The 23213-nt window shown below is 49.6% G+C and overlaps 1 protein-coding gene across 2 annotated transcripts; it reads right to left on the bottom strand.

The window, feature by feature from the left end:
* Positions 1-4227: 4227 nt before the first annotated feature.
* CIMIP5 (ciliary microtubule inner protein 5) lies at positions 4228-23075 on the bottom strand. Of its 2 annotated transcripts, none has more exons than XM_071076232.1 (4): positions 21649-23075; positions 15361-15400; positions 12147-12369; positions 4228-11449 (listed from the first exon to the last, which is right to left on the bottom strand). In XM_071076232.1, the coding sequence occupies exons 1-3, from the start codon at positions 21906-21908 to the stop codon at positions 12178-12180; spliced, it is 492 nt and encodes a 163-aa protein (XP_070932333.1). In that variant the 5' UTR covers positions 21909-23075; the 3' UTR covers positions 4228-11449; positions 12147-12177. The 2 variants fall into 2 exon arrangements, with proteins under 2 accessions (XP_070932333.1, XP_011747676.2); XM_011749374.2 differs by having other exon boundaries at positions 4228-9926.
* Positions 23076-23213: the final 138 nt, after the last annotated feature.

The following is a 23213-nucleotide window of genomic DNA, read 5'->3' as shown; positions in this document are numbered from 1 at the left end:
CCTCCGCGCTCCGCCTTGCTCCGGATCCGCCTCGCTCGGCCCCTCCCCTGGACGCACCCCGCCCCCTGGCCCGCCTCGCCTAATCCGCCCGGGCTCGCCCCGCCCCCTGGCCAGCCTCATCTCGCCCCGCCCACGGGCGGCAGCCCCGCCCATGGGCCCACCTCCCACCGGCCCGGGATCGCTCAGTTCTCGGACCCGCCTCACCTCGCCCCGCCCCCAGATTCGCCCCTCCCGGTCGGCCTCACCTAGTCCAATCCCCTGGCCAACCTCGCTCCGCCCCGTCCCTCCTCGCTCCGCCCCCTGGCCAACCTCGCCTCGCCCCGCCCCTCCTAGCCCCGCCCCTCCTAGCCCCGCCCCTGGGCCACTGTCCCACCCTGGCCTGTGGGCTCCGCCGGCAGCTGCTTCGTTTTTCCGCTTTCTTGCGACCTGATAGTTTAGCAGCCGCCGGGAGCCGCCCCGGAGGTCCGGCTTTTCAGGGATTGGGTGGACCGGGAGGCAAACGGGCACCCTCTAGGGGGATGGGCCATTCTGCGAGATTTTTCCCTCCCTACAAGTGTTTTAGTTTCTCTCACTAACCATTTCAGGAGTTAAAGCCTCCTGCTTAAGGGCTTAAGGGCTGGGTGCACCCTCCCGATTTTACAGGTGGGGAACTGGGCTGGAGAGGCTCTCTGGGACCAGAGCCCCGGGGTCACCTCATTCGTGCCCTTTCAGAGCACGCGGCCTGTCTGCAGTCTGGGACGGAAGGCTTCCCGGCTTCCCTCCTAGCGGCGTGGGCCCTGACCTGAGAGGCTACCGGGAAGCCTTGAACTTGAACACTTCACAGTGAAACTGTTTCTTAAGGATTTCTCCTGATAGAGTAACTTGGACGTGGCCGTCTAAGCCACAAACGGAGGGAAAAGGAAGGACGCATTTTCCAACCTCTGAAAATCGCCTGTGTATTAGGGCCAGGTTATGAAGCAGGAAAAAAAGCACCAAAATGCAATGCCAGAATCTATGATCGCTGGTTTTGTGCCATAAACCTCAGCCGGGAAGGGTGAGGGACCGGAGCTGGGTCAGCTTCAGAGTTTGGAGTTCTGGCCGAGGCTCTTTCTCTCGAGCCTTACCAGCGCATCACCTCCGCCTATGGAGAGAAAACAAACAAATAAACAAAAAACAGGTGCTGAGTCCTGTCTCCCAAGTCTAAATGAGAACAGGACGTTCAGAAGGGAACCCTTAAAGGAAATTGGCCTTGGGCCTACCCTGGCTAGGTTGATACTGATCTTTATTGCCCCTGAAGCAGGAAGACTGCTTGAGGCCAGGAGTTCAAGACCAGCCTGAGCAATACAGGGAAACCCTGCCTCTACTAAAAATGCAAGAATTTGCCAAGCATGGTGGTGCATGCCTGTGGGCCCAGCTACTCGGGAGGCTGAGGCAGGAGGATGGCTTGAACCCAGGAGGCGGAGGTTGCAGTGAGTCGAGATCGCGCCACTTCACTCCAGCCTGGGAGACAGAGCCAGACCCTGTCTCAAAACAAATAAATTCTATATATATATATGTGTGTGTGTGTGTATATATATATATAAATTTTTTGAAGAAGAAAATAGAGAAGAGCTTTTTTTTCTCTCTTTGAGACGGAGTTTCACTCTTGTCGCCCAGGCTGGAGTGCAGTGGCACGATCTCTGCTCACTGCAACCTCCACTTCCTGGGTTCAAGTGATTCTCCTGCCCCAGCCTCCCAAGTAGCTGGAATTACAGGCATGTGCTACCACGCCCGGCTAATTTTTGTATTTTTAGTAGAGACGGGGTTTCACCGTGTTGGTCAGGCTGGTCTCGAACTCCTAATCTCAGGTGATCCACCCGCCTCGGCCTCCCAAAGTGCTGGGATTACAGGCATGAGCCACCGCACCCGGCATAAAGAGCTTTTAACAAGCATCAGCAGCAATGACTATAGAAACATCTAGAACCTGTTGAGTGCCTCCTGTGTGCCAGGTGTTTTACTTTCATCATGACATGTGGCACGTCCCTTGAAGCAAGGAGGTGGTCCTGGTTGGAAGTGTTCTGCCCCAGCCTTGGACTCTGTTTATTCCAGGGGGTGGCCAGGATCTGGGCCTCCAGGACTAGCCTTAGGAGGGAGCTGCTCCCACCTAGGGCCCAGCCTGTGCTAACATTTGGGGATGCAGGCTGCATGAGGGGCTTTTGAGAGGTATGAGTGCTCCCAGGACCACGCAGGGAGTAGCCTCCTCCACTGTGGAACAAATGCTGCTCCTGGTCTAGGACACTGCTCTGGGGGTCAGCTGGGTGAGGCAGGGCCGTGGAAGAGGTTTCTTCCTGGCTCCTAGATCCCTCCCTGGCTACTTTGCGTGAAGACCGGGATGGGGTGATGTGGGTGTGTGGCCCTTGGGGGTTAGGCAGACCTCAGCTATCCTCCTAGCATTGGCCCCTACAGACTGCATGATCTTGAACAGACCTTAACTTCCCTGTTCCTCGGTGTCATTTTTAAAAGGGGAGAACCATCCGCCTCAGAAGGTTATTGAGAGGTACAGAATAGGTGCTCAACGGAGATGGTCATACCCCACCAGGTGCAAACTAGCAAAACCTTTTTGGGATTTGTGGGCACTGGCTTTGTTCCTGAAGCTGTGTGGGGATGGGGGCGGTCCTAGGGGGAGCCAGGTTTGGGCCATGCAGGCAGGCATTTGGGTCTCAGCCCCTATGCCCAGCGATACATCTCAAGAGCATGCCAGCTCTTCTGCTCAGAGGATAACCTCAAAACGGCTGATCTGTGAGGCTCCTCTGTCGCTTCAGGAGGCTGGGGAGTGTCTGGATGGGGGTCTCTACAGTGCACACTCACTGGGATATCTCTGCAGGACAAGATAGTGCCCCCGTGTTAGAGACCTCTGCCTCCTCCCCAGCTACATGGCAGCCCGGTCACAGTCTGTTACAGGACCTGACCCCACTCCTGGGCCACAGCCGCACAGAGTGAATCAGCTCCCTGAGTGAAGCTGGCCACGGAGTCTCATTGAAACCGCCTTTGCAAAAATTATAACAGGAAATTATGACAGTGAAAGAGATCAGACCTAACTGACTCCATCTTGCTTCTTTAAGCTGTCCTGGTTCCTTCCTGGGCATAGGCTGAACCAACCTTGTGAAGGAATTTAGTTTATGGTTTGACTCTGAAACAAAATTAATAATAGCCCTTTCCTGAAAAGACCACCTTTGTGCCTTGGGACCTGTCTGCCTTTGCAAGACTAACAAATTACCTACAAGATTAGAAATTACAGTTTAGGGTCATGCAGGCTCTGGCTGCAAGAGTCTGAACCTTCCCAAATTGCTCCTGGGGATCACATCACTATTGTAAAACTTAAGATCAGTGCTTGAGATATTTTGCAGACCCTGCACTGGATGGATCAGCTGACACCACCCAGACCAATTATTTGCCTCAACCAGTTCTGCAGTCCCCGCTCAGGAACAGAAGACAGCAAGAAAATTTCACTTCGACCCCCACCCCCCCACCCCGCCTATGATTCCATCTCCTTCCTGACCAATCAGCACATTCCACTTCCCAAGCCCCTACCGGCCAAATCATCTTTAAAAACTTCCATTCCCAGTCTGAGCGTGGTGGCTCACGCCTGTAATCCCAGCACTTTGGGAGACCGAGGTGTGCGGATCACCTGAGGTCAGGAATAAGAGACCAACCTGGCCAACATGGCAAAACCCCGTCTCTACTAAACACACAAAAATTAGCCAGGCGTGGTGGCGGACGCCTATAATCCTAGCTACTCTGGTGGCTGAGGCAGAAGAATCGCTTCAATCCGGGAGGCACAGGTTGCATTGGGCCGAGATCATGCCACTGCACTCCAGCTTGGGTGACAGAGCGAGACTCCGTCTCAAACAAAACAAAACAAAACAAAAAAACAAAAACAAAAACACGAAACTTCCATCCCCGAATGCTTTGCTCAGGGAGACTGATTTGAGTAATCATTAAACTCTGGTCTCCCGCACAGCTGGCTCGGTGTGAATTACTCTTTCTCCATTGCAATTCCCGTCTTGATAAATCGGCTCTGTCTAGGCAGCGGGTAGGGTGAGCTCTTTAGGTGGTTACACCTTCATGTGGGAACATGGAGTTGAGCAGAAACTGATTCCAAACCTCCCCCAACCTCACTTCCCCACTCTTCAACAGAGGAGATGTGAACTCAAGAGCCATTGGTGGTGCCAGTAAACCCAAAATATCTGAGACAAGTCTCAACCAATTTAAAAGTTTATTTTGCCAAGGAGGTCCCGATGACAGGTGCCCAAGGTGGTTGGGGTATAGCTTGCTTTTGTCCATTTTAGGGAGACATGAGACATGGATTAATATATGTAAGATATACTCTGGTTCCGTCCAGTAAGGCAGGACAGGTCGAAGGGGGGGGCTTCCAGGTCATAGGTAGATAAGAGACAAAAGCTTGCATTCTTTTGAGTCCTTCATCAGCCTTTCAGTGAATACATAATCTAGTCTGGCTCAGTGACTCTTCATTTTTACATAAACAGTAGGTCTGAGGAAGCAATCAGATAAGCATTTCTCTTGGGTGAGCAGAGGAATGATTTTTCTGTCCTGCACCTGTTAAGATCAGCTATCAGTTTACATTGCCAGGGTGAAATGCAACAGAACTGTTTCACGGTAAATATATATATATATATTTAATTCTTGGCATGATCCTGAATAGGGTAAAGATCTTGAGGCCCACAAGGAATTCCCTTGTGGGCAAATTGTGAGGGAGGCATGTAGCTTTTTTATCTTTATAGCCACCTTATTCAGGAATTAAAATGGGAGGCAGGATCCCAGCTTGACTTTTTCCTTAGCTTAGTGATTTTGGAGTTGAGATTTATTTTTCTTTCACAGTGGCCATTCTCCCACCTTCATTTTAAAATAAATTCCTAAACCGCCGGGCACGGTGGCTCACACCGTGTAATCCCAGCACTTTGAGAGGTGGAGGCCGGCAGATCACGTGAGGTCAAGAGTTCAAGACCAGCCTGGCCAACATGGTGAAACCCTGTCTCTACAAAAATACGAAAATTAGCCAGGCATGGTGACGGGTGACTGTAATCCCAGCTACTCTGGAGGCCGAGGTAGGAGAATCGCTTGAACCTGGGAGGCGGAGGTGGCAGTGAGCCAAGATGGCACCACTGCACTATAGCCTGGGCGACAGAGCGAGACTGCGTCTCAAAAGAAAAAAAATCCGGCCGGGCGTGGTGGCTCACGCCGGTACTCCCAGCACTTTGGGAGGCCGAGGCAGGTGGATCACGACGACAGGAGATCGAGACCATCCTGGCTAACATAGTGAAACACCGTCTCTACTAAAAAAAAAAAATAATAATTAGTGGGGCATGGCGCAGGCGCCTGTAGTCCCAGCTACTCAGGAGGCTGAGGCAGGAGAATGGCATGAACCCGGGAGGTGGAGCTTGCAGTGAGCCGAAATCGTGCCACTGCACTCCAGCGTGGGCAACAGAGCGAGACTCCATCTCCAAAAAAAAAATTTCTAAACACGAATTTTTCGTTAAGCTACTTGCAGGTTTCTTATATATATCATGGCACTTTTCGGCAAACACCTAAGAACAAGGGCTTTCGGCTGGGCACAGTGGCTCATGCCCGTAATCCCAGCACTTTGGAAGATTGAGGTGGGTGGATCATGAGGTCAAGGCTTTGAGACTAGCTAAGCCAACATGGTGAAACCCCATCTCTACTAAAGATACAAAAAATTAGTTGGGCATGGTGGCACGTGCCTGTAATCCCAGCTTCTCGGGAAGCTGAGGCAGGAGAATCACTTGAACCCAGGAAGTGGAGGTTACAGTGAGCCAAGATTGTGCCATTGTACTCCAGCCTAGGCAATGGTGTGAGACACTGTCTTAAAACACACACACACACACACACACACACACACACAGGCTTTCTTCTGCAGTCTCAATGACCACACTCTGCACTTTCTTGCTGATACAATAGTGTTAGCTAACATTTACCTGCAAAGCGTCCTTTAGAGCTGCTTTTCGTGACCCAGGATCCAGTCAAGGATCACGGACTGAATCACTTCAGCCTTCCTTTAGACTTTTCTGACATTGACGTTTATTTATTTTTTGACACAAGGTCTCATTCTGTCACCCAGCCTGGAGGGCACTGGTGAGATCACAGCTCACTGCAACCTTGACTTCCCGGGCTCAGGTGATTCTCCCATCTCAGCCTCCCAAGTAGCTAGGACTACAGGCATGAATCACCACACCTGGCTAATTTTTTGTATTTTGTTAGTAGAGATGCTATGTCCGGAATCGGTGGGTTCTTGGTCTCACTGACTTCAAGAATGATGCCACGGACCCTCACAGTGAGTGTTACAGTTCTTAAAGATGGTGTGTCTGGAGTTTATCCCTTCAGACATTCAGATGTGTCCAGAGCTGCTTCCTTCTGCTGGGTTTGTGGTCTCGCTGACAGGAGAAGTGTCACAGACCTTCCCAAGTGCTACAGCTTTTAAAGGCAGTGGGGACCCAAACAGCAAAACAACAAAGCTCCCATAGCGTGTGAAGCGAACTCCAGCAAACTGCCACTGCTGGCTCCGGCAGCCTGCTCTTAATCCCTTATCTGACCCCACCCACATCCTGCTGATTGGTCTATTTTACAGAGAGCTGATTGGTCCATTTTGACAGAGTGCTGATTGGTGCGTTTACAATCCTTTAGCTAGACGCAGAATACTAGACAGAAAAGTTCTCCAAGTCCCCACTAGGTTAGCTAGATACAGACTACTGATTGGTGTATTTACAAACCTTGAGCTAGACACAGGGGGCTGATTGGTGTATTTACAAACCCAGAGCTAGACACAGTGCTGAGTGCGTCCAACATCCTTTAGCTAGACACAGAGTGCTAGACAGAGAAGTTCTCCAAGTCCCCACTAGGTTAGCTAGATATAGAGTACTGATTGGTATATTTACAAACCTTGAGCTAGACACAGAGTGCTGATTGGTGCGTTTACAATCCCTTAGCTGTGTACAATCCCTTAGCTAGACATAAAGGTTTTCCAAGTCCCCACTAGACTCAGGAGCTCAGCTGGCTTCACCCAGTGAATCCCGCACCGGGGCTGTAGGCCAAACTGCCCGCAAGTCCCGCACCGTGTGCCCGCACTTCTCAGCCCTTGGGTGGTTGATGGGACCCGGCCGCAGAGCAGGGGGTGTCGGCCGCGCAGGAGCCCACCGCAGAGGTGGGGGCTCAGACATGGTGGGCTGCAGGTCCCAAGCCCTGTCCAGTGGGGAGGCGGCTGAGGCCCGGCGAGAATTTGAGAGCAGTGCATGCGGGCCGGCAGTGCTGGGGGACCCGGTGCAACCACCGCAGCTGCCGGCCCGAGTGCTAAGCCCCTCACTGCCCTGGGCAGGGGCCCCCTCCACACCTCCCGAGCAAGCAGAGGGAGCTGGCTCCGGCCTCGGCTAGCCCAGAGAGGGACTCCCACAGTGCACTGGTGGGCTGAAGGGCTCCTCAAGCGCCGCCAGAGTGGATGCCCAGGCTGAGGAGGCGCCGAGAGTGAGGGCTGCTAGCACATTGTCACCTCTCAATGCAGTTTCAGCATGTTGTACAGGCTGGTCTCAAACTCCTGAGCTCAAGCCATATGCCTACCTCAGCCTCCGAAAGTGCTGGCATTATGGGTGTGAGTCACAGCGCCTGGGCAGACATTGACATTTTTGAAGAATCAAGGCCAACTCTTTGGCAGAATGTTTCTCAATTTGGGATTGCTGAGAGTTTCTTCCTGATTACACTCTAGTTACTTTTTTTTTTTGGCAGGAGTGCTTCCTCAGTGAAGTAGGTAGCGTTGTTTTCAGTGAACCACACCAGGGGAGCACAGTGTCAGCTGTCCTGTTATTGGTGAGGTTTGGCTTAATAGTTTGGTTAAGGCAGTATCTTCTAGATTTCAGCATTTACCGTTCCCTAAGAATCTTTCAGTCATTTTAGTGTCTTTTATTGACTCTTGCCTAAATCAGTTATTGCTGTGAGTCATTAAATGGTGATTTTTCTATTATCGTTTATTCTGCATTCTTCAATCGAAAATAGTTTTCATGGCCTGGTGCGGTAGCTCATGCCTGTAATCCCAGGACTTTGGGAGGCCGAGGCAGGTGGATCACCTGAGGTCAGGAGTTCGAGAACAGCCTGACCAACATGGAGAAACCCTGTCTCTACTAAAAATACAAAAATTAGCTGGGTGTGGTGGTACATGCTTGTAATCCCAGCTACTCAGGAGGCTGAGGCGGGAGAATTGCTTGAATCTGGGAGGCGGAGGGTGCAGTGAGCCGAGATGGCACCATGGCCCTTCAGCCTGGGCAACAAGAGTGAAACTCCATCTCAAAAAAGAAAAAAAAAAGTGAAGCAAGTGCCCCTCCAGGCTCGTTACGGCTCTCAGCTCTTGATTCCAGTCCTTTTCCTGAAGCCCAGCTGTCTTCTGGTCCTTGGTCTCCAAGTGCCCATCTCTTTATTGGTAACACCCCCTTTTCCTTTTGCTGGCACTGACACTGCAGGCTTGGTGCCCACTTCTTTGTGACCTCCTAGCCCATCCACCCTCCCTTGTTCTGGCCCAAACGAGCTGAAAGGCTGGCGTTGGGATTTCACTGCAGATGCCCGTCTGTCCTGGTTTCCTGGGCTCCCAGTGGGTGAAATGGGGAAGGTTAGAAGCAGGCATCTTCTTGAAAAGAAGGCAGATGTGGCAAGGAGCAGAGAGTGGGTGGGCCTGGTTGTGAGGAGGGTTTTGGTGTGATGACAGGTCATTGCAGAGTACAGAAAGCATTTCTGCATGCAGAAGCCTTCAGCGTGCCTGCACAGTTCTGTTGAGCCCTTGAGCCCTGGTGATGTGCCATGAGAAAATCATGCCCCAGGAGGCTTTCAGTCCAAGAGAATGAGAGACATGCACAAAATACTTGAACCTAACCTGAAATGTGGAGGAAAGTCTAGCCAAGTCCAGCCAAAATCACCTGAGCCCCAGCTACATGCAGACCTGTGAGCAACAAAGGGGATGTTTTGTTATACAGCATTATCATAGCTGACTAATGCACTCTGTGAAAGAATTCAAACCCCTTTTTTCTTCAGTACTCCCTGAATGCTCAAAGAAGAGAATCCTGGAGCTGGAGATGCCCTTAAATCTGTCTTCTTCCCTTCTCCCCTCATTTTATAACTGTGGAGACTGAGGCCTGGAGCGGGGAAGGCAGCACAGAGAAGTCACACATGAGATGGATCCTGGCCCTTCACTAGTTGTGAGACCCTGACCAGATTGAATGAAGTCTTTGGCTTAGTTTCCAAACCTCTCAAATGGTGACAATTATAATACATGCAAAAGACACAATGTTGGTAATGTGCCAAGCCCAGAGTCTGTGCTTATAGGTTACATTGTCTGTAAGTGGCTGTGCTTCCAGGAGTGGCAGAACCGGCACAGGTCCATGGCCCTCCTCACTGCCCTCCTGGGCACTCAACGATTCCCTCCCCTCTGCACAGGCCTGACCACCTGCAGCCATCCTTAACCTCGACTTTTCTAGTGCCTCTCTCTCTCTCAAATGGAAATCTTGATTTTGAGTGTGAGAATAATATAAGGCAGACTCAGGGCAAAAACATAGATTGGGTCTTTAAGGAGCCTCCAGCATCTTTGTACCCACCCAGTCCGAGGGCAAGCACTTGACCTTCATGGGATGCTGCCAGGATGTGACCAGGACCCCTGGCTATCCTGGCCACTGATCTTTGCCCAGCTGATGATCTCAGAGTGGAGAGGGAGCCCAGCTTTCATGTCAGACACTGAGAAAGAAGGCGGTGGCCTCCAGATCCAAGTAGGAAGGGTTGGGCCTCTTCCTGGCCAAGTCACATTGGGCCTGGTCTGCTCCATCACACAGTCGCGCAGGGCCAGGGTGTGGCATGAGGCGTAGGGGCTGTTGCATGGAAATAATGTGTCCTGTCCTGTGTACCTGGAAACACCAATGATCTATTCTTGGTGGTAGTAGGGATCCCGGAGATTGGAAAAAATCAGTTTTCCCTTTCTTAAGGATCAAGTGACTTTCTTTAAGCAGAAAAATCCTGTAATTTGCTAAATTTGGGGGAATCAATTTATTGAGGATTAAAGAGGACCCATATAGCATAGTGCTTAAGTATATAGTCCTTGGAGCCAGACTCAACTGCCAAGTCTGAACTCCAGCTTCACCACTTGCCAGCTGTGTGACCTTGGGCAAATGACTTAACCTCTCTGTGCTTTAGTTGCCTCATTTATAGGAGTATCTATCTCATAGGGTTGCTGAGAGGATTAAATGAGTTAGTTCATGCAAATAACAGTGACATTTAGCTACTGCCAAATAAGACCCAAGCAAGCATCAAAGACAGAGCAGTCATTTCAGCCCCTGCCCCATTTTTCTCTCTTTTCTGGAGGCCATGGCTGAGGTCCTGCAGAGGACACTGGGCTTCAAGCTTGAGGCCTGGCATTAATGTATGTTTGGGATTTTATTTCACCTCTCTGAATCTCAGGTTTTGCCTGTATTAAATGAATATAAAATCCCTGAATATGATTCCCTTAGGTTGTTGAGAAAATACATTTAAAATGCTTTACCCTAGAAGTGTGGGCTATTGTTTTCATTTTGGTCAGTTTTTGTTTATTTTGTTTGTGTGTCAGTGTGGGTGTAGGGAGATTCTGCTCCATGAGCTCACTCAGGGCTCCAGGCGTGGGCCTGACATGCTCCCTCCATCTTGTGCCCATCTTTTCCCTGCATCCTCCAAGTCCTCTCCCTTCTTCAGCTGATGGGGAAAGGAGAACAAGCCAATACCTGGAGTGTCTCATGGACCAGACCTGGAAGGGAGACCTAGGGTTTTTGCTCCCATTCCACTGGCCATGGCTCTGTCACATGCTCCACCCAAACCAAGGGAAAACACAGCCTAGCAGAGCGCCCAGGAAGAAGAGGAGAATGCGAATGTTTGAAAGAATGAATCCATTTGTGTTTTAACCAACAAAGAGGAACTAAGCCTTTTCTGCATTTTTTGCTTAAATATGAAGGTTGTGATATAATCACAAGGGTCCTTAAAAGATGGAGGAGTGAAGCCAGATGCCTGTAATCCCAGTGCTTTGGAAGGCCAAGGTGGGAGGATCATTTGAGCCCAAAAGTTCAAGACCAGCCTGGGCAACCTAGTGAGACCCTATCTCTACATAAAATTTCAAAAATTAGCCAGGTATGGCTAGGTGCGGTGGCTCACACCTGTAATCCCAGCACTTTGGGAGGCTGAGGCAGGTGGATCACCTGAGGTTGGGAGTTCAAGACCAGCCTGACCAACATGGAGAAACCCCGTCTCTACTAAAAATACAAAAAATTAGCTGGGCATGGTGGCACATGCCTATAATCCCAGCTACTGGGAGGCAGGAGAATTGCTTGGACCTAGGAGGCAGAGGTTGTGGTGAGCCAAGATCATGCCATTGCACTCCAGCCCAGGTGATAATGGGAGTCTCTGTCTGGAAAAAAAAAAAAAAGAGAGAAGATGAAGGAGTGAGGCAGGAGAGAGCGAGCGATAGAGACTGATTTGAAGATGCTAAGATGCTGGCATTGAAGATGGAGTAAGGAGCTGCAAGCTAAGGAATGCAGGCTGCCTTGAGAAACTGGAAAAAATGTGGAAATAGATTCTTCCCCAGATCCTCCTAAAAGAGCACAGCTCTGCAACATGTCGATTTTGGCCCAATGACACCCATGTCAGGGTTGTGATCTTCAGAGCCGTAAGATGACACATTTGTGTTGTTTTAAGCTATGCAGTTTGTGGTCACTTGTCACAGTAGCTGCAAGCAGAGAACACACCGAATTGCAGGAGGGGAGACGGAGGCACAGAGTGTTGCAGCAGCCAGCTCAAGGTCCCACAGCTCATCAGAGCCAGGAGCTGGATTTGAACCCAGGCATTCAGTGCTCCTGACCACAATGCAGGATCCCTTTCATGGGGCACCCATGGGTTCTCAAGATGGAAAGGCTGGGGGTTGTATGGCCGTGGGCCAGTTACTGAGTCCTCTGAATCTCACGTGTAAAAAGTGTGTAAGAGTGACCCCATGGAGCCCAACGGAAGAGCGTCCTGCAGCTTAGAGACAGTGCAGACCCAAGCTGCCTTGTGTGGGTTGCTGACTGGTGCTGTCGTGGGCCGGATCTCTTGTCCCCACCCACACCCACCTGGGGAAGGCCAGCCCAGCCCTCCTTGCTCCTAGATGGGCTGCATCTCATCCTCCAGCTTCTTCTTCCGGGCCCCTTCGGTGAAGAAGAAGTCCATGCGGATGAGAGTCTGTCCCAGGGGCGTGTCCAGCCTGCTACCCACAACCTGGTTTGTGGAACTGGGAACTGTGTCCGAAAAGAGAGGCACATGGTCTGGCAACTTCTCAGGCTCCTTCTTGTTGCCCTGAGGAGAGGGGACAGCTCGGATTACACAGAGCGTAGAAAAAGGAGGACCTTAGGATGGGAGAAAACAGAGCAGAGAGCAGGTGCCTCTCTGTGTGAAGCGTCTCCAGGTGATTCAATCCTGGTTTGGACATGGGATCCCCCAAGAGTGACCCGATGCCACAGCCTCTGCCAAGCTTGTCCCTCCTCTTCCTCCACTTCCCCTTCCCCAGGTGCCTCCCAGATCCCTTAACTTTTATGCTGCGACCTGCAGAGATCAAGGGAAGGATCAGGTGTCATTCTCCTTTCTACCCCAGGACTAAGATGCCGTTTTACATCTGGTGGGAGGTTTTGATTTTTGTTTTTGTTTTTTGGTAAATTTGTACTTAGAGTATAACATTCACACAGAAAAGTGCACAAGCCTTCACTGTCCAGCTTGACAAATGTTCACAAAGTGAAGATGCCCATGTACCCAACCAGATCAAGGGGTATAATCCCCTCCCCTGCCTCCTTTCAGCCCCTCAATCCCTGTCTCTGCTCCCAAGGCAACCTGACCTTGACCTCTAATGCCACACATTAGCTTTGCCTGGTTTTGAACTTTACATTAGTGAAATCATGGCTTTCCTGTCTGGCTTCTTTCTCTCAAAATACAAAAATTAGTTGGGTGTGGTGGCGCATGCACGTAGCCCCAGCTACTCAGGAGGCTGAGGTGGGAGGATCACTTGAGCCTAGGAGGTTGAGGCTGCAGTGAGCCATGATCATGCTACTATAGTCCAGCCTGAGAGACAGTGAGACCACGTTTTGAAAAAAAAAAAAAAAATCTGACAAGTGGGAAAACATCCTCAGCTCTTCCTGCCCCTGTTTAGGGTTACCTTTCTGCTACCCTGTGTCTAAGAGAAGTGACACGACCTGGCAAGTAAGGAGATCCTGGCTTTCACCTGGCAAAGTCCATGCTGAGGTGGCTCCACCCTCTGGTCATGATGCAGATTTCAGTAGTCAGGTTGCTATCACATAGCCCTTAGGAGGGAGAGACTCTTACAGGCTGGAAGCCCAGACCAGATGCACAGGGCGGGATATCAGGTCCCATGAGCTGAATTTCCCTCCAGAATAGACAGCAACAAGCCCAGCAGGTCCACAATGCAGGCATTAAACCTTTCCTCAACCTGGCAGGGTCCAGGTAAGCATGGCCACCCCCCTCGAGTGACTGTCCACATTGCTTATCTTCCAGGTTGGTCCTTTGACCATCTTTTTTTTTTTTTTTTTTTTTTTTTTTTTTTTTTTTTTGAGATGGAGTTTCGCTCTTGTTGCCCAGGCTGGAGGGCAATGGTGCCATCTCAGCTCACTGCAACCTTCGCCTCCCAGGTTCAAGTGGTTCTGCTTCCTCAGCCTCCCAAGTAGCTGGAATGACAGGCATGCACCACCACACCTGGCTAATTTTTGTATTTTTAGTAGAGATCGGGGTTTCTCCATGTTGGTCAGGCTGGTCTTGAACTTCCAACCTCAGGTGATCCACCTGCCTTGGCCTCTCAAAGTATCGAGATTACAGGCGTGAGCCACCGCGCCCAGCTGACCATCCTTTTAATAGTGAGATCAATCTTTTCATTCACTCATTCATCCAGCATGAACTGAATGTTCACTTTTTTATGGTCTCTGGGGGATGGGGCAAATGCTAGGGTTGTGACAGGGTGCAGTGATGAATTCATATTCATCTTTTCTCTTTTTAAAAAATAATGTTATTTTTTGTAGAGACAGGGTCTCCCTATGTTGCCCAGGCTGGTCTTGAACTCATGGGTCCAGGTGATCCTCCCACCTCAGCCTCCCCAAGTGCGGGGATTACAGTCATGGGCTACCATTCCTGGCCTCATCCTTTCTCTTAAGGAGTTCACAGCTGGTGAAATTGGGCATTGCAGTATTACATTACATAGAATACCAAAATAACGGGTGAGATATGCTGGTGAATCAAAGGAAGGAGTGATCTGGTCAAGCCTACCCAGGAAAGGGAGATTCCCCAGAAAGGGAGGCACTAGAGCAGGGTCTTGAAGAGTGAATAGGAGTCCATCAGGCTGACCAGGTAGGAAGGACATTCCAGCAGGGGACCAGCATGCCCAAAGGCATGGATAAAAGAGTGTTGTGGGGGCTGAGTGTGGTGGCTCATGCCTCTAATCCCAGCACTTTGGGAGGCCAAGGCAGTTGGATAATTGAGGTCAGGAGTTCGAGACCAGCCTGGCTAACATAGTGAAACCCCCTCTCTACTAACAACACAAATATTAGCCAGGCATGGTGGTGTGCATCTATAATCTCAGCTACTCAGGAGGCTGAGGCAGGAGAATCGCTAGAATCCAGGAGGTGCAGGTTGCTGTGAGCTGAGATTACACCACTGCACTCCAGCCTGGGCAACAGAGTGAGACTCCATCTTAAAAAAAAAAAAAAAAAAGAGTGTGTTGTGAGGTCTGCGTGGGGTGGGTAATGAGACTGGGGAGATAGATAGTTTAGATCACAGGAGGCTTTGTAAGCTACCTGAAAACTTCAGACTTACTGAAGCATTTTAATCAGGGGAGCTACACGGCCAGTTCTGCCATTTAGGGAAATCAGTGTGGTGGCGAAGTGGAGGATAGATTGCAGGTGGTGATACTGGAGTCAGGAAATTTGTTTACAAAGTATTTTTACCCAATCTCATTGCCCTTCTTGGGCACGCCACACAGATATGACTACACATTGCTGACATCCTCAGTCAGGGGAGACATTTCAGCAACAGATGCCTGTCATTTCTAATTGGTTCATCTTAGTAAAACTAAGAAACACTGAAGGAAACAAATTTCTAAATGCTTCATATAACTTTTCTTTCCAATGGACCCAAGGAATGCAATTCCTTGAAACAAGAGTGTATTTTACTCATCTCTGCACATCCAGCATCTAGTCCAGAGTAGATCTTCAATAAATGTCAGTTGAATGATGGAAAGAATGAATAATATTCAATCGCAAGTATGTTTGGCAGGAACATATTTTTCCTTACCATTGAGTCATAGTCTTTCAGGAAACTCCAGTTCTGAACCCTGGAAAGGAAAAGCATGTTGACTGTGTGAGTTCCTTCTAGGACATTTTTACCAATGACTTTCACTGTGTCAAGTCAATGCAACAATGTATCACATGGAAGAACTAAAGATTTTTTTTTTTTTTTTTTTTTTTTTTTTTTTTTTGAGAAGGAGCCTCGCTCTGTTACCTAGGCTGAAATGCAGTGGTGCAATCTCAGCTCACGTTGCAACCTCTGCCTCCCAGGTTCAAGCAATTCTCCTGTCTCAGCCTCCCAAGTAGCTGGGACTACAGATGCGTGCCACCACACCCAGCTAATTTTTGTATTGTTAGTGGAGATGGGGTTTCACCATATTTGTAGGCTGGTCTTGAATTCCTGACCTCAGGTGGTTCACCCACCTCGGCCTCCCAAAGTGCTGGGATTACAGGCATGAGCCACCATGCCCAGCCAGAACAAAATAATTTTTAAGTGAAACAAATGCCAAGTGCCAAGCAGGTATTGATGGTGTATCCCACCAAAAGAACAAACATTTCAATTTCCAATGACTTTTCCTAGAATGACAACTATGACGTTGCTATGGTAGGACTGCCTAAGCAAGCAAAGGCTACAATCTCACCCTGCCTCTGTGCATTTTCAGAAGGCTACAGTAGGCAAGCATTCTCTGAAGAAAAAAGTTTTCACGTCCCCAAACCTTTGTAACCTTCCAATGTGAGTGACAGAGGAAGGCTAGGGAGGGGTAGGAAAAGGGAGGGACCATAAGGATAGTATTACCTTGCACTGGTCATTTAGTTTTACTTGAATCTAATTTTAAAAAGTCAAACAATTCTACAAAACATAATAAAAACAGCCTTCTCTGTCCCCCTCGTCACAGCCCCTGAGCCTCACATCTTAGCGTCAAACCTTTGCCAGCCTTTTAGCTGTTTCTTCAGGCCTTTGCGTCCGTATTTTGAAATAATAGGATTCTACTGCTGTATTACGTCATTCTTGCCTTGCTATAAAGAATACCTGAGACTGGGTAATTTATAAAGAAGGTGTAGGCTAGGCGCGGTGGCTCACTCCTGTAATCCCAGCACTTTGGGAGCCCGAGGTGGGTGGATCACCTGAGGTCAGGAGTTCAAGACCAGCCTGGCCAACATGGTGAAACCCTGTCTCTACCAAAAATATAAAACTAGCCAGGCATGGTGGTGGGCTCCCGTAATCCCAGCTACTAGGGAGGCTGAGGCAGGAGAATTGCTTGAGCCCGGGAGGTGGAGGTTGCAGTAAGCAGAGATCGAGCCACTGCACTCCAACCTGGGCAGCAGAGTGAGACTCCATCTGAAAAAAATAAATAAATAAAAATAAAGAAGGTGTAATCGGCTCACAGTTCCACAGGCTGTACAGGAAGCAGGATGCTGGCATCTGCTTAGCTTCTGGGTCCGTCTTAGGAAACTTACAATCATGGTGGAAGGCAAAGTGGCAGCAGGCAGGTCACATGGCCAGAGCAGGAGCAAGAGAGAGAGAAGGGAAGTGCCACACACTTTAAAAGAACCAAATCTGGTGAGAACTCCCTACTGTGAGGACAGCACCATGGGGATGGTATAGACCATTTATGAGAAACCGACCCCATGATCCAGTCGCCTTCCACCGGGCCCCACCTCCAACAGTGGGGATTACAATTCAGATTTGGGTGGGGACACAGATCCAAACTATATCCACTGCTGTTCCTTAATATTTTCTAAAATTTAAACTTATCTATCGACTTCCTATTATAGGAGATGAAGAGTTAGCATTCTTACTCCTGCCCTTCCCTTTGTTCTTTCAAAATCATTACAGATCTTGGTTAAATTGATATATGTCATTTTGATTCTTATGGTTATGTAAATGTTATTCCCTGATGAACTAAGGAGTGCAATATACCCCAATTCTGTTCTTGTATAACCTTGTATTCTTTCTAGAGCTAACAGAGAAATTACATTTCCTCCCAATTTTTTTTAGGCTTCTATGTACTGATCATTGATTCCAGATGTTCCAATAAAACTGAAAAGTCCCTCTCAATATTATTTTCTACACTGTCATGTGCATCAGATAATAAACATTCCTTTAAAACCTTTCTTAGCCTCCTCGGAAGCCCCGTGTCCTCCTGCTCCCACTGGCCTGGCCGTGCCTCAAGATCACAGGCTGGTCCCTTCCTTCACCAACACGCTGGCATCCCCCTCTTTGGGAATTCCATGTCTTATTTTCTTGTTAATGCACCTGTTTTTGTGGAGCACCTACTCTAGTATCTGTGGACTCCTGCATTTCTTTGGTTCTGGAAAATTCTCACTTACTTTCTCTTTAGACATTTTCTCTCTCCCATTCTCTCCTTTGGGAGTTTTGATTAAGGATAGGTTGGAGCTTCTTGTTCAGTTTCTCTACATTTTTAATTCGTCATTTGTGTTTTCTGTCTTGATTTTCTGAATAATTTCTCCTGTCTTGAGTTTATGAAGTCTGACTTCAGTTGTGTCTTATATTTCAACTTTATATATTTTTATTGCTACAAGTTCTTTCTGTTTTTTGGTTTCTTTGAGATGGAGTCTCACTCTGTCGCCCAGGCTGGAGTGCAGTGGCACAGTCTTAGCTGACTGCACCCTCTGCCTCCCGGGTTCAAGCAACTCTGCCTGCCTCGGCCTCCTGAGTAGCTGGAATTACAGGTGCATGCCATCATGCCTGACTAGTTTTGTATTTTTTAGTAGAGATGGGATTTCACATGTTGGCGAGGCTGGTCTCGAACTCCTGATTTCAGGTGATCTGCCTGCCTCAGCTTCCCAAAGTGCTGGGATTGCAGGTGTGAGCCATTGTTCCCGACCTCTTGTTTCATTTTTTAAAGCAGCACTAGAACATTTAAGCTATGTGTCTGGCTCACATTGTATTTCTGTCAGGCAGCACTGCCTTACACATTCCTCTTTGGGCTATCCAAACCTTGCAAAACTCTTTCCCCTTGGTCTTTACACCTCCTTATGCCCCTGGCTTTCTTCTCTGGTGTTTCCTGGCAGCATCTCTGCCTTTCTAGTAAACGTTGCAAGTTCTGTCCTGCATCATCACCTCTTCTGATCCATTGTGCTCTTCCGGGGAGAGCTTATTCACATCGCTGGGGCCAATGCCCACTCATTTCCTGCTAAAACTGAGATAGAATTTGCATTCCATAAGATTCACTTTTTAAAGCACACAATTCAATGACTTTAATATATTCATGGAGTTGGGCAACCATCACCACTTTCTGATTCCAGAACATTTCATCACCCACAAAACACCTTGTGTCCATTCGCAGTCAGTCCTCATTCTCCCCTTCTGGATGGGTTTTTAATGCACAACTCCTCACTCTCACACTCAACTACCTCCTGGCAGCTCTATCTAGATGTGGTTCGGGCATTTAAAACTCACCAGAACTCAGCATCTTCATCATTTATCTTCTCCTCCCTATTAATCATTCAAGCTGAGACCTGTCATCCTTTATTCCTTCCTCACCTTTCCTCCCACATTTACTCAGTTTGTAAATATTTTCTGTCATTCTGTAGGTTGCCTTTTCACTCTGTTAATTGTTGCCTTTCACTGTTAATTGTTGCCTTTGCTGTGCAGAAGTTTTTCATATGCAAAAGAATGAAATTGGATCCTTTCTAACATGATACATACCAATCCACTCAAAAACATAGAAGGAAGCTTCATAACATTGGGCTTGGCAATTATTCCATGGATATGCCACACAAAGGACAGGAAACAAAAGCAGATAGACAGATGGGATTACATCAAACTCAAAAACTTCTGAAGAGCAAAGGAAACAAGCAACAAAGTGAAAAGGCAACGCACAGAATGGGAGACAACATTTACAGATCATATTTCTGATAAGGAGTTAATTTCCAAAATGTATAAGGAACTTCTACAACTTAGTAGCACAAAACCAAATAACCCAATTGAAAAAATGGGTTAAAGACTTGAATAGACATTTCTCCAAAGAAGATAAATAAATGGCCAATAAATATATGAAAAGATTATCAATGTCACTCATCATCAGAGAAATGCAAATCAAAACCACAGAGGTCAAACACGGTGGCTCATACCTGTAGTCCCAACACTTTGGGAGGCTGAGGCGTGTGGATCATCTGCTGTCAGGAGTTCAAGACCAGCCTGGCCGGAGCTTGCAGTGAGCTGAGATCGCACCACTGCACTCCAGCATGGGTGACAGAGCAAGACTCCGTCTCAAAAAAAAAAAAAAAAAAAAAAAAAAAGACCAGCCTGGCCAACATGGTAAAAACCTGTCTCTAATAAAAATACAAAAATTAGCCAGGAGTAGTGGAGGGCATCTGTCATCCTAGCTACTTGGGAGGTTGAGGCAGGAGAATTGCTTGAACCTGGGAGGCAGAGGTTGGAGTGAGCCGAGATCACGCCACTGTACTCCAGCCTGGGCGACAGAGGGGCACTTCATCTCAAAACGAAACAAAACAAAAAATCACAACGAGATACCACCTCACACCTATTAGGATGGTTGTTATCAAAAACCAAAAGACAATCAATGAGTGTTGGCCATTGTGTGGAGAAACTGGAATGCTGAGATACTGCTGATGGGAATGCAAAATGGTGCCACTGCTATGGAAAAGACAATGGAGGTTCCTCAAAAAATTAAAAATAGAGGTAGCATATAATCCTGCAATCCCTCCAATATGGTTTGAGTGTTTGTGCTCTCCAAATCTTATATTGAAATGTGATCCCGAGTGTTGAAGGTAGGGCCCAGTGGGAGGTGTTTGGGTCGTGACTGGCTTGGTGCCTTCCTTGCGGTAATGAATGAGCTCTTGCGCTATTAGTTCACAGGAGAGAGCTGGTTGTTAAAAAGAGCCTGACACCTCCCCCTCTCTCTCTGGGTCCCTCTCTTACCATGCAACACGCCTGCTCCTCCTTCACCTTCTGCCATTATTGTAAGCTTCCCGAGACCCTCACCAGAAGCCAAGTGGATTCCAAGACTATGCTTGTACGGCCTGCAGAACGGTGAGCCAAATAAACTTATTTATAAATTACCCAGCCTCAGGTGTTCCTCGACAGCAATGCAAAATGGACTAAGACATCCATTTTTGAGAATTCATCCAAAAGAATTGAAACCACTCCCATGTCCATTGTAGCAATACATATAACAGTCAAATGTGGAAGCAACGTAAAGTCCATTGACAAATGAATAAAGAAACTGCACATATATACATTCAGCCTTAGAATGGGAGGAAATTCTGTAATACGCGACAAGATGGATGAACCCGGAGGACAGGATGCTAAGCTAACAAGACGGACATGGAAAGTCAAATATTGCACAATTCCACTTCTATGAGGCACTGAAAATAGACTCCTGGGAGTAAAGACTAGAATGGTGGGTGCCAGAGGCTGGGAGGAGGGGGAATGGGGCGTTGCTAATCCACGGGTATGAAGTTTCAGCGGTGCAAGATGAGCGCTTCCTAGAATCTATCAGGCTGCTCATTTAAAAATGCTATGTTCTTGCTTAAAGATCATGCCATGTTCTTGCTTAAAATCCTGGATGGTGTCTCCTTTGGAAAAAATGCATCCAGACTTTTACGAGGGCTGGGGTGGCCCCCCCGGCTGCTCCCCCTTATCCTGTGGCCTTCCTCACTCCCTGTGCCTCAGCTACACGAATTCTTTGTTTTGTTTTTTTAGATACGTCAAACTCTTGGCTCCTTCTCCTGTTTCATGTCTCAGCTTAAAAGTCTCCTCAGAGAGGCCTTCAGCCGGCTCTCCCCCTAACCCTGAACTGTTGTTTCCTTCTTACCGCTGGTCACATTTCTTACAGATTTGTACTTGTTTGCTTTTCTGCTTGCTTTTTGGCTGCCCTGTCCGGAGTATGAAGGCTCCGTGGAGCCATGGCCAGGTCTGTCCAGTCCCTTGTTGCATCTGGTCTCCTTTCAGAGCGGCTCATGGGGATTTTTGGTTGAATGAAGGCATGAAGGAGCATCTTTCCCAGAGTCAGGTCAGATGGCCAGCGCCTCTCACCCAGACTAGGCCAGCAGGCTCCTGCTCCAGGGAGGCGGGGCTGCTCGGACCCAGCCGCATCTGATCCTGGCCTCCATCTTCCTGGCTTCCTAGGCTCAGGCTCGGGTCTGGCTCTGGGCTGGGCTGGTGACCCGCCTCCCCCAGGGCATGCCATGCTCTCTGTCCCTCAGCCCGGATCAGCTGCCCAGCCATCTCCCTTTCTCCAAAAGTTTCCCCAACTTGTAGTCAGGTTGCGGGGGTCAGGGTGGAGAAGGGAGGGCAGGGACTCACCAGCGCCGCTGGCCCCGACGCTCGGCCTCCAGGAGCTCCCGCCACAGCTGGTCCTGCTGCACGCCGCCACCGCAGGCAGCTCCCTGGGCCACCCGCTGCGCCTTCAGAGCCTGGGGGGCCTGACAGCCACCAGCAAGACCCCTGCTGGCCATAGGGCCAATCCGGGCAGCTGGGGAGACAGAGGTTGGCGGCCTGGTGGGGGACAATCGGTGCCCAGGTGATGTGGTTCTCTGGAGCCCAGGGGTGGGGTGGCTCCCCATGGGTGCAAGTGTGTGTGTGTGTGTGTGTGTGTGTGTGTGTGAGAGAGAGAGAGAGAGAGAGAGAGAGAGAGAGAGAGAGACTCCTGTGCCTGAGCTCAGCTCAAACCTCCTCCTGGAACACTCTCTCCCTCCTAACCCCGGGACAGCCTGGGCAGGGTCCTCCTCACTGTCGCTTTAGGCCTCGAGCTCAGAGTGGCCGATGGGGAGAGCATTTGAGCCCAGTTTTGTTTTGAACTCCCGCCTGTGTTGACTGTTGTCCTGGGAACGGGCAGCTCCCAGGAAAGAGGCGGGCCCCGTGTGTGCGTGCGGGTGTGTGCGGGGGTGTGTGTGTGTGTGTGTGTGTGTTTGTGATCTGAGCCCTAGGGCTGGGGGGCAGAGAGTTCTTGAGTAGATGCCATGCCCAGTTCAGCAGCCCCCTACCCCGAGGCCGGAGTCCTCCGAGCAGGGTAGGGGAGGAGGAGGGAGCGAAGCCGGGGCTCCTGGGGGCCACCCCCACCATTGTCGCACTTGGCTTCCGGCAGCCGCCTTCAGGCCGTGGGGCGATGATAGTCCTGTGCTGCCCCCTCGTGGATGCTGCGAGGCTTGCACGAGATGGTGGCCCTGAGGGCGCTCTGGGAATTGTGGATCAGGCATCAGTGTGAAGCTTCCTGCTTGTTTGGGAACAATGGCGGAGGTCATGAGCTTCTGTCGGGCGAGGGAAAATGAGTGCAATGCACTAGGAACATCCGCTCTGTCTGTAAACCCGGAGCGTTCACACAGCACTCTGCTTTATGTCTGAGACCTCCCAGCCATGCCTTTCCAACGCCATTCTACAGATGAGGAAACTGAGGCCCTTACCGGCAAGATTAAGTGACCGCCCACAGTCACACAGTCACCAGCTGAAGGGAACAGGGAGAACCTGAGGGCTCACGGTCCGAGCCCTCAGCCCTGTTTCTGTTCTAACTGGGTGCAGCCAGGCTCCCTCCGTGGCAGCCTCTCCTGGTCTGGCTCAGCTGAGCTCCAGGGATGCCCGCTGCTCTCATCACTTCTGCCTCCTGCACTCTCTGCTTCCGGTTCTCTGGGTTTCGTGCCGTTCCGGTAGGTGCTGGCAGATTCACAGTTCCTTCCACGCAGCTTCTCTGTGGGTCCATTCAGCTGGGCCGCTGCTTCCTATCGTTGTACAGGAAGAGCTAAGTGCAGACAAAACCCTGATGAATAGAGGCCTGTGCAGAGTGCCTGGGGTGCAGGGCAGCAGGGCAGCCAGTGAACCACAGGGCACTGTGGCCAGTCCTGTGTGCCCCTGCTGGATTCTGCTTCTGTGAGGGA

This window comes from Macaca nemestrina, chromosome 13 (assembly GCF_043159975.1).
Source record: "Macaca nemestrina isolate mMacNem1 chromosome 13, mMacNem.hap1, whole genome shotgun sequence".
In the NCBI taxonomy this organism is placed as follows: domain Eukaryota; kingdom Metazoa; phylum Chordata; class Mammalia; order Primates; family Cercopithecidae; genus Macaca; species Macaca nemestrina.
The sequence above is the reverse complement of the archived record's forward strand: the minus strand, read 5'-3'. Positions and strand labels throughout refer to the sequence as shown.